General features: G+C 34.4%; 1 protein-coding gene and 1 long non-coding RNA gene across 2 annotated transcripts in view; both read right to left on the bottom strand.

Annotated features, from left to right (window-relative positions):
- LOC127867883 (uncharacterized) overlaps nt 1-16,869 on the bottom strand; it is a 242,026-nt gene that overhangs the window by 922 nt on the left and 224,235 nt on the right. The window contains exons 2-11 of the mRNA XM_052409392.1: nt 7,768-8,055; nt 6,814-7,107; nt 6,235-6,522; nt 5,430-5,717; nt 4,493-4,783; nt 3,104-3,391; nt 2,001-2,114; nt 1,534-1,573; nt 972-1,021; nt 691-773 (exon numbers count right to left, since the gene is read on the bottom strand). Of these exons, the coding sequence (XP_052265352.1) occupies nt 691-773; nt 972-1,021; nt 1,534-1,573; nt 2,001-2,114; nt 3,104-3,391; nt 4,493-4,783; nt 5,430-5,717; nt 6,235-6,522; nt 6,814-7,107; nt 7,768-8,055 (2,024 nt within the window). The remainder of the gene's footprint in view (nt 1-690; nt 774-971; nt 1,022-1,533; nt 1,574-2,000; nt 2,115-3,103; nt 3,392-4,492; nt 4,784-5,429; nt 5,718-6,234; nt 6,523-6,813; nt 7,108-7,767; nt 8,056-16,869) is intronic.
- LOC127867901 (uncharacterized) lies at nt 14,571-16,024 on the bottom strand. The gene is made up of 3 exons (XR_008043791.1): nt 15,927-16,024; nt 15,363-15,683; nt 14,571-14,672 (listed from the first exon to the last, which is right to left on the bottom strand). It is a non-coding gene; the product is annotated as an uncharacterized LOC127867901 (long non-coding RNA).

Raw genomic sequence — 16,869 nt, 5'->3', positions numbered from 1 at the left:
TGTTTAACATAAATGAAATAACTATGTCATTTGTATATAAAAAATATACAGTCAACAAAAAGCCCATACACCCTCAAAATCAACGAAACTTTCGTTCAATTTTTCGAAAAATGTGGTCTGGTGAGATAGATTTAACAAGATACACAATGCTCTTTTTATTTTTGCGGGAAAATATATTCAACACATGTTCATGTCCCATTTTAGTCTTCGAGTGTCGTATGAATAGATATCGTTGAGGGAAATTAAAATGGAATAAATTGTGCAACAAACAAATAAAAACGAGCATTTTGTATCTCGTTAAATGTATGTTACCATACTACGACTAGCTAATTGTGGCTATTGCTATAAGGAACACTGATTTTTTATGTGTTAACTTTATTTTACGAAATATTTCGCAAAATATTCGTGGATTTTGTTATGTTACTTTTAGAGACATAATGTGAAATATGTCTTCTTTGCACAACGACGTTTGGAGAATGGGAGCTTCTAACTCGAGTTTATTATTAAGTATTTCATTGCGTCAATTATTTTTTTAATATACCATGCACATTAAGTTTGATATCTTTTTAAAACCAACAAAGCAGCACATCTCGACGTTAAAGACGATGACAGTGTTTATATGAAATTTTGTTAGAACAAAACCTTTTTTTCATATTTAATGTATTGTTTTAAATAAATAGCAATATTTACCTGACTGGTTTTCATATTCATATCACAATCTGAAATTGTGACATAATCCGGATCTATCTCCTCGTTACACATTTCTATAGAGTCTGCAAATATAAATATGCAAATTATTTATCACAATTATTTATAACATGTATACTTATTCATATAACGAAACAATACCTTGTAAACATTTGACTAATATTGGAACGTGTTATAAATATTGATATGACACACGATAAATCATTAGATTTATAATAGGCTGGCTGGTTGACTGACTGGTCAAGCATTTTATTCAGACTTACTGCACGGTGGTTGTTCCTCCATTTTAACTGCAGTCTCTTGCAAACTCTCGCTGAAACACATTGTCAAATTCATAGCAGCAATTTCAACAGCTGTAAATAAATATATTACATGATTTATTTTTTTGACAAAATTAACCTTGTTTCGTCAACGTGTCGCACAAAATTGGTGAACTAAAATTGTTTGTAAATTTTAGATCACGATAATTATGCTTGATGCACAAATAATTAGTTGACCTGAAGTAGATTGAGGAAGTGTTTTTAATGAATATTGATGATAGTTTTATTAAATTGTCAAAACACAAACAAATTGGAAATATCAAAGTTAAATCTATGAGCTCTGCAAAACGCAGCTGAGCCGTATTATCTGAATATATTTCATTTTCAAATTATTTAAATTAAAACTTATTTCACATTAAATACGTGGGTATTAAGAATGTTATGGTTTGTTTTACCTAAACATTTACCAAATTTACGAAAGTCAGTAACTATTCGCGGCAAACGACGTTTTATTATGTTTTACCTCAATGTATGAATTTTAATTTTGATTAAAGAATACACTTACATATTGTGTTGCACATTCAGTGGTCTGCTTTTTGAACTGACTGAAATTAAGAATTCCGTTCTTAAATATTAGATAGCGCTTTTAAATTCACAAAATGTATTAAAATGAATATTTACAAAGATATCGAAATACTGTTATTTACATGGGACGAGCGATCGCAAGGCAACACATGCTACAAAACCTGTCCTTGTTACATTTAGGAGCATATTTACATAATAAGGTAGTTACGTTCTGGTTAATAGACATGTCCTTTGTTATGTCCTTTCCAAACACAGATTAATTTATTTCGTCCCACAGCCACGACAGAATGGACATATCTAAGAATGTATGTTTCATCAAAACGTGTGTTAAAAGATAACACACAGAACAAAAGCATGCCTTTTTTGTTCGCAATACGGGACCAAGGACAGATATGAAGATCGCAATAGGTCACGCATGAATGAAAACAAGCAGTATAACTAACTTACTTCTGATCATCGACACCCCTACAGCACCAAAGACGCACACAGCTACGAAGACTCCAACAGCAATAAACACTTTTTCTTGTGAAAACTGTCCAGTCCATTTAGCGATTGGTCGAGCTGGAAAAAAAACAGACGTAAGACTAACTTATTCCTTTCATCTTTGATAAATAAATTATGTTTTGTAATGGAATTATATAGTAATAACAACACGTTTGCACCTTAATAACATTTATTTTACTTTAATTTGCCTAAGTGATTATAGCTATGTTTTATAATGATAGCTTGGTTATATTTATATAATATATATTATAGAAATATAAATCAGGGGACCATTGAATATGATCTAATATTTGCGTGTAGAAAGTCATATTGACAAAGGCGAGGTCGAGATCAACATGCTATTCTGTCTTTGAATACCATATCATATCATATGGTTGTCTAGCTAATTATGCTTTTATTTTATGACATAGAATATACCGGTAGTTTTTTAACTGACGCTTCGTTTAATTGAACCAATACAATGCGTGCTTAACTGTGTTGTTTGCTTATGACGACATTTATGTAAGGTTTTATGCGTCCCTGCTGTGATTGCGCAAGCATTTTTCGTAGTATCTAGGAACTGTACAAACGCCAAAGTTAGCCCAGTGAATACGACCCAAAGTGCATAAACGTTGTAATTTTATGTTTTGTGTTGCCGACTATGTTCTGGACCAACGGGAAGCCGTCTATTTATTAAATTTTCACATTATAAAATCATTCACTTACTCATAGGTTGATTACAGGTTTTTGAACATTCTATTTTATTATGATGTCTTTGAACAGATACGACACACGGACTCCCACAGACAACTTGGAGAAATTAATATACGTTTAGTCTTTCTAATATCATACACGGCGTACGGGCAATGAAGCGTTTAGTCGAATCAACAAACATCATTTCCGGCCTGCAAATACAAGTTCTATGTTTCTTTTGAGAATAATCGAAAGACATTAAATTTGGACTTTTGTAATACTTTGTTTCATCTGTTTAACAACATATTTCCATGAACGCACGAATTACATTGACAAATAATCCACAATGTTTTATCGTTAACTGAGCAACTCACCGATTACGTGTAGCTTTACGGTAGTATTCATCTCGTATTGAGTGTTATTCAACGTAACAAAACATGTTACAGTTTCCATGTGGTGTGAGGAGCTATAAGTAATATTACTCGTTTCATAGGTAAAGATAGTTCCGTTGGACCTAATTTCTTGGAGTCGTAAGTTAATGCCATTCATCTTGATTCGCACATCTGGGATATTTGATGTGCATGTAATTTGTTCTCCGGGGTAGACACACACACAGTCAGTGCACCCGTCCCCTCGGCACACTGGACCAAGGACAGGGCGCTCTGAAACATTAAAGTACAACGTCTTTTGATGTTCATACAATGGATTGTTTTTCTAGATTTTGGTGTTCAATGATTTAGCAATACATTAATATTGTAGTGCTAATGAAGCCAATCAAGATAGAATATAGCAATAAGACCAATTTTGATATCTGTGTTTACTTGTTTAAATTTCATATGCATACAAAATTCACAGACATGTACACTCAATCGCACTTTCTAACGCAACACTTTTAATTTTCATAATTACTCAATTACAAATAAAGAGATTTATTCAACTTTCCAATACGATCATGTAAATTATTCTGTAATATCCTCTGATCATTTAATCAGAATTGACCCACAATTTGATACAATAATCCTTCAACAAGCAATATCACTCTTAAGCAAACAATAAAAAAATGACACAAGTGTACAGGTATTTTTTTATTGTAAATTATTAAACAGCGAATTACAATAGAATTTGCATTATATAAGGATTCATATTTGATATCTCAGCGTCGTGTGTATCCACTCATTCATTGATGATGGGTTGACAATTGTATTCATAGCTGAATTCGGGGCCGTTTAAGTTCTCATGGCGTACACGGGTTGCAGGTCGGGCCTCTACACCGTTTGCAACTCTTCGCATTATTGTGTACTACTACTAGTTTGATTGGGTGATTGCGACGGTAGATCAAATGTGTGTTTTGTATCGTGTGATATTTTTATAATACATCAGTTGCACGTGCGGGGCGAGCTGGTGTCACATGCATGGCTTTTTAAACTATCAAGGGTTTGCAATCGTCGTATTGCAGACCCGTGATTTTATATAAAACATTTAAAATTATGCGCTTTTTTCCATCAGAATGTCCATGGAAAAGAATAAAATGCCTCAGATAATCATTTATATTTGCATACTACCATGTTCACGTGCAGCACGAGTAAATCATACCTGCACGTGGACCAGAAGTGTAAGATCGTCATGATGGATGAATATTTCCAACACAACTATGTAGAAAATGATCTCGAATAACACCATAGACGTGTATGAAATTTCAAGATAATGCATTGAGCCGCGTTTGAGAAATACGAAGTGCGGTTTGCAATAATAAATACACTTACCAATAATGTACAATTCGCCACGTGTAGATACATCGTTTGTATAATTGGTTTTAATTGTACATTCCACAATTTTCGAGTGGCTGGACAAGTCAAATGCAACATCATAAGTCTCGTATATAAAGTCGTCCCCATCTGACGTGCTCGACTTTTTGTTAATAACGACGTCAACATTGTCAATGCGTACACGTACGTCTGGATAAGCTGAGGTACATGTGATGGGGATATTTTGAAAGACGCACACACATCCAGGGCAGACATCCGCGCTGCACAGTGGGCCAAGTCTGGGACGCGCTATATTTAAATGCGACACATGCGACTTAGACATAATAAACAACCAAAGACAAATTTTCATATTCGCAACCGTTACAACATAGAAAACATTAAAACGGCTGTTTTAACTCAAAATGCGTTGCATTGACCGTTCCATGGCGATGATCTCAGTTTTATTCATTTTATGTGTATAGTATGTGTTCTGTTATACAAGACGTGGATAACAACAATAATATCTCCCCTGATACAGTTTCAAGAATATGATTGTTTGCTATATTAAAGAAGTTCTTTTCTGAATTACTAGTATATTTTTTACAAATGCGTATGTTTCAATATTTACATAGCAAAATGCACCTTCTTGAATAGAATTACATATTATGGAACAGCATCACATATAGATTATGTAATCTACACATTATTTATACATCATTGTGTGAGTGCGATGACATTTATAGTTAACAGTAGTATTTAACGATGCGAACATCGACAGCCATACAGTTTCTTATTTTCTAGATTTGTTGCTTGAAATAATAAAACACGTCCACACTTTTTGTGAAAGTCATTTCGGATGTAATCGTCAAAACGATTTTCGTATTGATCTAAAACATATTTCATTTATTTGAGACATATTGGATAATAATTTGCACGCATAATTTAAATACATTACCGATTAAAAACAGATTGGCACTTGTGTACAGCATATCATTCCCTGCAGTCTGTTCAGCCCAGCATTCAGCTATCTTCGTAGTAGGCGACGAATCGGGCTCAGTTTTGTTCGTCGAGTACGTGTAGAACGTTCCGTTGGATGCCGACAGGTAAACGCTTGATGTAACGTTATTGATCGTGATATGCAAGTTTGGGACATTCGAGGTACAGATAATCGCCTCATCAAGGAACACGCAGACGGAATCCTTGTAGCCGTCCACTGTGCACGTCGGACCGAGTTTGGGACGTGCTACAATTAATTAAAAATGACTTACAAACGTGTTTTAAAGTATATATTTTTTGTAGTGAACTCTAGAAGCACTTATACTGAGCGTCTGTCACAAGTTATTCAGCTATGTCCATGTTATAACAATATATGAAAAAATATTTTTCTTCATTTCTATAACCAACCATTGCTTTTAATACTTCGTCTAGCGTATTAGTTATTATGATATTATATTGAAATTCAAAATTGACATTATATTTTTTATTACTTCTTGTATATTGATTCCTTAATTTATAGATATTTTTCTCTTGCATGCATGATTATGAACGTCGAAATAAACATATTGATATCTTAATTAACTATATATTCGTCTGCTATTTTAGTCCTTCATTGGGCCAATACAAAAAATCCGAGGGCAACGAACACAGGTCTACAAGTAACCCATATAGTACTGAACTGCAAATATAGCATAACAGTTTAAATCAGTTTTATCAAAACATACAACTGAGTTAATTCATAAGTGTTATAACTGAAAATTCACCAAGTACAAACATCTTTGTACGAGAATATATCTCTCCGAGGGTACCATTCAAATTGGACCAGCACTCAACTAAAGTCATGTGATGCAACCATCCTATTGTGAAATTCACAGATTCGAACGAATATGTGGTTCCGTTAGACGTCATCGGCAAAAGGGTGACGTCAGAACCGTCAATCCTTACATTTACATTTGTAGTGGAGGCTGCGCAGGTAATAGAGTCACTCGGGTAGATACACAAACAGTCTGTGCAGTTACCTACGCTACATAGTGGGCCCAACTTGGGACGAGCTTAAGAACAAACAAACTAGTAAGATTTTGTTCCAGTAATTGTAGAATAAGTGCTTAATACGCAAACGTGTGTTCCAAATATGGATGCTTAATATTGAAAATTTAATTTCGACAATATCTAATGTACCGACCAGTAATTAATTTATTTAATGTTGCATTTTATAGATGAATTAGTTATTAATAAACTTTCTGATAGTAACTTTTGAATAAAAACGATTTCTTACACTGGAACACAATTTTTCAATTATTACATGCGCCCAAATCTGTGGAAACCTGAGTTTTTCAACTTACAGATCACATATAGTTTTGCGCTGGTTTCTACGACATCATATTCACCCTTCATTTCAACCCAACATTTTACGGTTTTCAAATGGAATGATGAATCAATCGAAACATTGTCGGATTCGTATGTGTACATATTGTCATGTGATGCATTTTGTCTCGGATATATATAAACATCAACATCTGTAATGCTTAGTTTGACATTGGGGGTAAATGCTGTGCAGATAATTGTGTCCCCAGGATATACGCAAACGCAGCCTGTACATCCATCCACGTCGCAAAGCGGACCGAGCGTAATGTTGCCTTCAATATTTAAAAGAGGACGAATTAAACACATTAACGAATATTATTGTGCAGGTTTTGTAAGAACTTATGTGCTACAAGATATGATTTTTTAAATAACGGTACATTTACAAATGGTATGTGAGTATAATTTAAATTTTTATTAACGACATGATGTATCTATATCGAACACATGTAACTTATGACCATTCAGGTGACATAAAATAAATGTCCAAGCAAATCGTAAGCTATCGCCGTAAAACACGGTATATATTCCGTTGTCACTACAGTATATACCGTGGGTGAACTGGCTGGCGAAATTTCGTTATCATAAATATTGGTGAGCTTACTAAAATAATGACCAAACAATTAGAAGCCGCATTTAAATACTCTTGGAATCAGTCTAAGATGCGACGATCATTTTAGCAGTTAACGGTAAATATGACAAAAGCGAATTGATAACGGTAAATATGACAAAAGCGAATTGATAATGGTAAATATGACAAACCGAACACCGCCTGCACTGTAACTGTTTTGAAAACGCTTCGTTTAAGTAGTTGAATTTCCCCACAGAATTGGACACGGAAACCAACGAGGTGTCTTATTGAGTATTTATGACAAGAAAAGTTTGCCAGCCTAATCTCCCACGGTCAATCAAGCTATGCGATGGCATTTACTTACCTATTACAAAAATATGTGTTCTCGTCGACATACCGCCATGTATATTGCTTGTGTTAGTCCAACATTCAACTGTTTTCATGTGGTAGTATGAAGAAATCGTAATATTTTCTGTTTCAAATGTATGTATACTTCCATTTGACCCGATTTCATACAAGCTGACGTCATTTTTGTCAATCTTGATTCGCACATCTGGGACAGTCGCTGCGCAGGTTATTTGATGACCAGGATACACACACACGCAGTCTTTGCAACCATCCACCGTACACACAGGACCAAGTTGCAAGCGAGCTTATTAAATCATTAACAATAAATATTATTTTCATCATTTTGGCAAGTAGCATGTCTATCCGTAGTATCGGCCCTCTTAATGAATACATATGAATTTTGGAAATGATCATATGCAAAAACATACATGTTTTTGTAAATCTGTAATTAAATGTGTATTATTAAACAATACACCGAAAACTGCATTAAAATAAGTATTGTTTTGAAAACAAATACTGGCTAAACTTAGCTCCCTGTAGCAATCTGTATCATGTACAATCATTCTCATAATATCGGCCCTTCTGATTGGATGCTAAGGTCTGTTACTATGCGCATGTCCTTGTTCTAAAAACATTAAAAAAAGGAAAAACGAAACTCTTGCACATGTTGTTCTTAAAGTATTTCTTACGTTTTCTTAAACAATAAACGGAATATAAAACATTTGATTACGCAACTATTAATCCATAAACAAACTAACATAATTGTGTGTTTCGTAATTTAATCAAAGCGCTGAAGGCACTGAAGATGTTCGCTATTGCATAATTTAACACGCAATTCATTTTTGAAAATCAATCGCAAGTTTGGAATGAACACACGCCATTCAACTTTATAAAGTGTGTGTCATAGCGCACGGGTCGAGTTTTGTGTGCACTTTTTATCATCCTTATTATTTCATAGAAATAACTAAGACAAAATAAAAACAACATGCTTTTTGGAAGTTCTGAAAGCATAGAAAGTATGATGAAAATGGTAATGATAACTTAATATAAAGAAAATTTGCAGTCACCATATTAAAGGAATATTTTTTTCTTATATAAAATGACTATCTCACCAAGAATATAAATTCATAATGAAAGTTCCGTGTACAAAACTTTTGATTTTTGACACCATATACAAATTCAAAATATACAACAATCTTCGTATCTTGTATATGGAGGAATAAAAGTATATAAACATTGCTGTTTATGCTTTACTTATTACCCGAGCAGTTCACACGGTGTCAACAACGCTAACATAAACATAGGTATAGAGCACTCATGCGCTTTTAGGCGTAGCTGTTTCAGTTTTCATCTTAGTGACTTTTACATAACGCCAACAGACACGCATGAATATTTTCGAATATTTAATAAGCTGATTCGAGTTACAACCTCTGAATTTTTGCTACATCACTGCGTATGTGCTCAATTCAAAGGATGTAGCACTGTTCAGTGTAAGGAATTCCGGACTACTCTCTGTATGCTCAAACGACACAAATTGTGGCCCTGTTACAATTACGCGTTACAATCCATCTCGCAGAATTTCACTTTCGCCTCCAAGATGAGAAAACAATCATTAGCGAAATAGTATAGTGTCACGATAAGAGAAAATCGTTTAATTATCATACCACACTGTTTGCCGTACTTGGTCAGCACGTCTGGAAATCATTCCTTAATGTGTGGATAGGCTGCCATTATTAACAAGTTTGCTATTTTCAATTCAATTTTGTATCAAAAAGCATTGTTCTTAAATGTGGCATTTTCAATTCGCAATGAGATTTGTAATGACCCTCGTCATGTGAAAATGGGTCTTATTCCATATGCGCCCATCATATAAATAGCACACTCAGCTATCACTCCTTCTGGTAAGGAGAAACATAACATATTGAGTGATTTTAAAGCGAACAGCATCGCCTATGGCCTGACTGCGCAAAAGCACATGTTGGGTTTAACAAACGCTTGCCGAAACGCATAAGACCCATTTTCGCATGACGGCGCTATTGACGTGTGAGTTAAATGTGTCGAAAGAAAACTGCGTTTAAATCAAATATAAACATACGATATATTTCGATAGTGAAGAAAGATACTCATAACAAGGCATATGAGGACACATATGAAGTGCTCTCCCGTAGTATATTTTTTATTTTACTCACACTAATGTGTGGTTTGACAATGCTAACACACATTTCATGCGGTGAATATGCAGCTTACAAGTGAAAAACACAACACAATAGTTAAACTTTTGTTTAATTGTATTTAATTATTTAGAAAAGTAAATTGCTAACTTTATTTCAAAGTCAGCGTATACGCCGAGTACATTTTTAAAAGACATTTATTGTTATAAATATATTTAATATAATATATTAGGTTGTTTTCGGTTTAAGCGATTAAAAAGCATTTTCGAGGTTGCCTATAGTATGCCTGTAGTAATTCATGAACTCATATCCAACTGTCTATGTATTGAGAACTGTGAATATAAACAAGCTTAACCTTCTACTAACCTTCTGCTATTGCATTCGTATTATTATTATACATTGTTTGTTATATTCGGGTTTAGCAATTATGAAACTTTTTTTGTCTATCGTATCGCTGAAGTTATTGTTGACCTATAGATAATATGGGTCTTTGATATAAATAAGCGTCAACTTTTTCCCGAATCTCTCATTTTACGACCTGTACTACGTCATTGAGTTGTATGCGAGAGCGTAACCTATTGCGTTGTTATAACCCGTAAACTTTCCTTTGTTTATCGACAGACGCATCTATTAATAGCCTCATATATCATGAATACCAAAACAACCGTGAAAAAGAACCACATGACCAAATAGGACGCAAAACGCAAATACCATGCGACTACGACTTTTATTATGTAAGAAAGCTCCGCAATTCCTTTGAAGTCGGAGCCTTGTGATTGCTATTACTTAAATAATTGACCTCTAACTGAAGTAAGCAAAGGAAACGCAGCACCTAATTGACCCATTCCTTCTATGTGCGAAGGCAGATTGAATTTTACTAATGTATGGTTTGCCTATTATAACACACATTATAATGCGGTAAATATGCGACTAACAAGTAAAAAACACTATAATTAAACTTTTGTTTTGAATTAAGTTATTTAGAAAACAAAATTCCAAACCTTATTTCAAAACAGCAAGACTACATTTTTTAGAGAATATTATTGTTATATTTAAATGTGTTTTTTTAACAGTTTCAGCGATAATGAAACATTTTTTTATGTTGTCTATCGTATCCCTGTAATAATTGTTGAACTCTTGGTCAACGTATTATTAATTGAGACCTGTGAATATAAACAAGCGTAACCTTATACTACTGCGTTATTCTCACACGGACTCCCCTTTGTTTATCGCCAGCCTCAGATTTATGAATGAGCTGAGCGAAAATACTACGTCACGAACACGCAGCAGAAAGTGGACTATTTTAATCATTCATAAACAATCTCCTCCGCGACACGTACAATACGAACATTGTTTATTGATTCTTTTCTATAAAACACCGTTCGAAAATATTGAATGTAACACGATATTAATATAATGTTGCCATTTGTGAATACACATAATTGGAGAACTCAAACCTCTTGCATTAATTATACAACTCTTTCTTGCGCGGATACGCAACCGGGTATTGGGTTAATCATACCTAGTCGTATCGACCTGAATTTCACACTAAGCACTTTAGACGGGCGCTAAAGCGCCCATCTAAAAATCATAGAATCACCCAGGTATTAACATGACCAACTTTCCAATATACACCGGAAATCATGAGAATGATCGTCATAATAGTCATGGATAACCATCAAATAAATTAAAACTTCTAAAATTGAAGATATATTAATTTTTCAGCACTTCTTGAGGATTTTTCGCTGAAGTCACGATTCTATGAGAGGGCCGATACCATGAGAATGAGAATACGGGATATATTGTAGCAATAATATTATTTAATGTTGGCACTCAGCGAGCGCACACCTACGTGAATGTGGTCCATCTGCCTTATGTCTCAATTATATAAAATTACTAAACATACAAGCCATGTTTAACTACTTTCGGATTGAAGACTGTTCGCACATGCCAACAGGGTCTAGTAGTGGTATACCAAATGTCTTGAAACATCTACTATTTTACTGTATAGACCTCGAAAAAGTAAATAAATATATATCAGTGAGCTTAGCAAGCGGATTATATGCGACATCTGTGAGCGATGATATTTGTTTTGTAGACGATTAATAAAATTGATTCGATTTTAATTACTTAAGAGCAGTAATGATTGTCCCTTTATAACACTTCACCAAGTGTCATCATGTTATGGAAGCCACATACATATCGTAGCGTACCGGGGATGTTGTTGTACTAGTTAACAGCGTGTTAAATACTGTTGCGTTAGTTAAACAATAGCGCATTCAAGTACTCACACGATTGACAAGTGTGATTGTTGTTGACGTATGCATTATAACTGCAAATTGTCTTTGTGCACATAGTTTTGATTAATTTAAACGGATTTAACGTTTGTCAGATTGCCCTTATCATCAACTGTCCGTCGGTACGTTGGTATGTACATGTGTACGTATTTCATACCCGACTACATATTCGAATTATTGTATGAAATATAACTTTGCCATGCATTTAAGGATTCGTAAAAGAAATGTTCGCAGAAATGTTAATGAGGTGTGGCTTTGTTTCGCGCTCCATCCTTAGATCTCGCGGCCCAAGGTCAATGAAACATTGAAACATTGTTGGTTAATTGTTAAATACAATATTTTAAATATGCGAATATTCAGAACCTTTATTAAAATATAAATGTTTTTCACAGCCGCTTAATTTTTTTTTCAAAACCGCTGGAAATGTTTTTTTTCACAACCGCTAGAAATGTTTGAATACAACCGCTTGAAATGTTTGTTTACAACCGCTATAAATGTTTGTTTACAACCGCTAGAAATATTTGTATACAACCGCTAGACTTTTATTCAAGACAAGTTACCGATTGCCTAAAATACAGGACAGTGTATACAACATCATGCTAAACACATGAACACACACACACACACATACATATTGTCTATACAATACAGGACAGTGTATACAACACCATGCTAAACACATGAACACACACACACACATACATATTGTCTATACAATACAGGACAGTGTATACAACACCATGCTAAACACATTAACACACACACACATACATATTGTCTATACAATACAGGACAGTGTATACAACACCATGCTAAACACATGAACACACACGCACACATACATATTGTCTATACAATACAGGACAGTGTATACAACACCATGCTAAACACATGAACACACACACACATACATATTGTCTATACAATACAGGGCAAAACATACAACATAATTTTTGTTTTTGTTTTCTCTCTTTCTCTTTTATCCACCTATATGTTTATTATCATATACTTTGTGTGCGCTGTCTTGCCATTTATTGCTATGTTGTCCTCATGGTTCTTTTGACCTTTTGGAACTTGTGAAATAATCATATCATATCAAACATAATACTCAACAAGTTCAAACACACATACCAGTTCTCTATACAATACAGAAAAATACATACAAGACAATGCTAAAACCGTATACACACAGACCGATTGCCTATAAACTACATGACAATTCATACAAGACAAGCTAAACACGTCCACACACACAGACCGATTGCCTATAAACTACATGACAATTCATACAAGACAATGCTAAACACGCCCACACACACAGACCGATTGCCTATAAACTACATGACAATTCATACACGACAAGCTAAACACGTCCACACACACAGACCGATTGCCTATAAACTACATGACAATTCATACAAGACAATGCTAAACACGCCCACACACACAGACCGATTGTCTATACAAACAGGACAAAACGAGCAACACAATGCTTAACACGTACACACACACAATGATTAAAACTTTGATGATCGCAATGAAACTGTCATTTGAAAGGATTGGGGCTTAAACTGGTTAAAATGTGCGTTAGCCTTCAGTTTGCCTAGTTTTAATCACACTATATAAGTGGCCTTTGCGGAAGATTGAGGCTTACCCTAGACCTTGAAAAACACCTTTATTTCAATTTTATTCAAAATAGAGTTCGTTTTATGTTTTGAAAGATTTCTGTTGTCCAAGTGATATCAGACATGCGATTTCATTCAAGTCAGTAAATGTTTCGAAATACAGTACACTTTTTATTTTGTAACTATATCATTTGTACGTATCGTATATTCATGTATTACTTGCTTGTTGTTTCGTTTTGTTTTGGCAAACAGCCTTTCTAATTTGTGATCACGTTGTTTATCCTTAGATGATTACTATATCCAGCATGTTCGACGACATATAATACACATTGAGTTTATTAAGTAACTTACTGAAGAACCAACGACAATTAAGCCAAAATGATTGGCCTATTGGTATATATAGTAACAACGAAGACTAATGCAATATGAAGTGACAAGGGCTATGCGATTGAAGGGCAACATCAATTTACTGGACATTTTGAAGCTCTCTTTCTGTTTAATATATAATATTATATATAAAGTCATGCCTACCTTCAGACATGTATACCATATTTGTTCTAGCTGTCGTTATGTTTTGAAAACACTCCATGAAGTAGGCATCTGACGCAGTGTAGTTATACAAAGTAAGAATATATTTTGTATTCAGGGACTCTTTCCTTTCTTCATATACGTTGTCTTGGAGCTGCATCAGTTCGCCTTCTGCATTTCTCCAACCACAATAAAAGACACCGGGGTTATCCAGCACATCTTGAGTAGGATAGTATGTAATTTCGGCAGCGTTAGTGGATATAGACGATATGTACAAATAACCGCATCCACTCTGGAATTCTGAATAATCCAGAAAATTGCCATATGCTTTAAATCTTAATAATTTTAATTTTTTAAACAAAACTAAAACAATGAAAAAAGTACTGATTAACATGTTAATTCTCGAACAAATAATGATGCACGTCTTACAATTATGGAGATAATAACATGTATACATTGCAAGTAACAAAAGTCCATTCCAACTTATCGCAACTTCAACATTAAAGCCCGTGAAACTTTAATGACGCTCTTAAACTATAAATGCTCTAAACATACATTAAGAAGCCATTAGTGAACACATCAAGGGTTGTAAAGACATCATAAAGCATTTAGAACCATCAATTGAGCCGTGCTCTGTGAAAAAGAGGTTAAATTCATGTGCGTGGAGTGTCATCCCTGATTAGCCTGTGCAGTTTGCACAGGCTTATCAGGGACGACACTCTCCGCTCGTTTGACATTTTTCGTTTAAATGAAGTCTCTTCTTCGCAAAAATCAAATTTAGGCGGAAAATGTCGTCACTGATTAGCCTGTGCTAATCTGGGACGACACTTTACGCACATGAATTATGCGCAGTTTTCTCAGAACGCGACTCAATTAAACATCTACTATATGTTTACACTGTCGGCACGCGTAATTCAACAGCAAGCGAATAATTTTTGACATGTAATAAATAGATATGTGAGCAACGAATATATTGAGATTAATATTAACCTTGCAAATCCAGAGAAACCATGTTTGTCTCTTTAGTATATGCCTTCAAACTCACTTTCACCGGTTTCCATATCGGTTTTGCCGTAGGTAGTTCCACAATGATCGCACACAATTGTCTTGCAAAAAGAATACGATAATCCTCTTTGGATTTACAAGCAATAGTCTCATTTTCTAACTGAACGCATAAGTTCAAGTCTTTAATGTCTATATTTGATTCTTCATCATTGAGTTTTAACTGCAGTATAACGTCTCTGCCGACAAATGCTGGTGTAATCAGAGACAAATGGCCCAATTCGCCTCCTTGAATTACTTTAATAGAAACTGAAACATTCAATGGCAAATTTGACGAGCAACATTCAAATACGTACAATGTACTTATATAGTCGTTAAAGCATATGTTTTTTTACGTACATGGTGTTTAAGAACAAACATTATGTTGTTTATTTCGTTAATTTATTTATTCAAACCAAAGCAACAGTAGAAAATAACTAGAAGATAAATAATTATTTTGAAAAACAAAACAATATGTGTTACATTGAAAAAAAAAACAACACAGAAGTATACCTTTATTAACCAATAAAACAATTATGAACGAACAAACTTGATTCAATCTTGCCATGATGAAGATTTCAACTATGTTTTTAATGTGTCCTCCATCCCCTAGCCCTGCTCAGAGAGAAACAATCCAAACTAATCAATGATCCGTAACAGAAAGTAATCTAGAAACTATCATTGTGTTAGAACTGGTCGTGTATTTGAAACAAAGTGTCAGTATATGCCAGGAAACGGATCTTCATTCACTGTGGTTATAACATAGAGTTTGAAAACCGTAAACATCTGTGGAAAGCACTTGTGTATAATGGGCGGAAAATTATGCATTGCAGTTATCAATAACATTTCCTTATAAATTATCAACTTCCAAGTTAAACAAAAAATGTCACACAGTGCATCATTTGTTTAACTACACAGAAAATCGGTCGACTTACATTTTAATCATGTAGAAATGAATTGTTTAACAATCAATGTTTTTAAAACACACATCGGCGTTGAAAATAATACTAAGATGGTATTTGCTAAATAAAGAGCAAAAGGACCAAAATTATTGGCGACATAATTTCTCGGACCCCATTATGAACTAAATACAAAATGATCTTGTCACATTAGAGACGAAGAATACAATCGACACCGCTTGACGAAATAAGAAGTGGATACAAATCAAAGCGCTGTAGGCGCTGAAGGACTGTGGCTAGATTTAGTGTGACGTAAAATGCATTTAGGATGTTTTGTCCGAATTTATACGGAATGACCCAAGCGGCTTAGTGCAGAAGCTCGGAGACTGTAAGAAAAGACAATAGTTGTGTATATACCACAGTGTACTAAGACGTTGAAGGACAATACGATACTAGTGGTGGGAACGATAACCTTTTGTTCAACTCTACAGATCTGGTAGAGGTTCGTCTACATAGGCGGTGAAGATTTACAACAACAACAACATGGCCGCAAAAAA

The sequence above is a fragment of the Dreissena polymorpha genome, chromosome 2 (genome assembly GCF_020536995.1).
Source record: "Dreissena polymorpha isolate Duluth1 chromosome 2, UMN_Dpol_1.0, whole genome shotgun sequence".
Taxonomy (NCBI): domain Eukaryota; kingdom Metazoa; phylum Mollusca; class Bivalvia; order Myida; family Dreissenidae; genus Dreissena; species Dreissena polymorpha.
The sequence above is the reverse complement of the archived record's forward strand: the minus strand, read 5'-3'. Positions and strand labels throughout refer to the sequence as shown.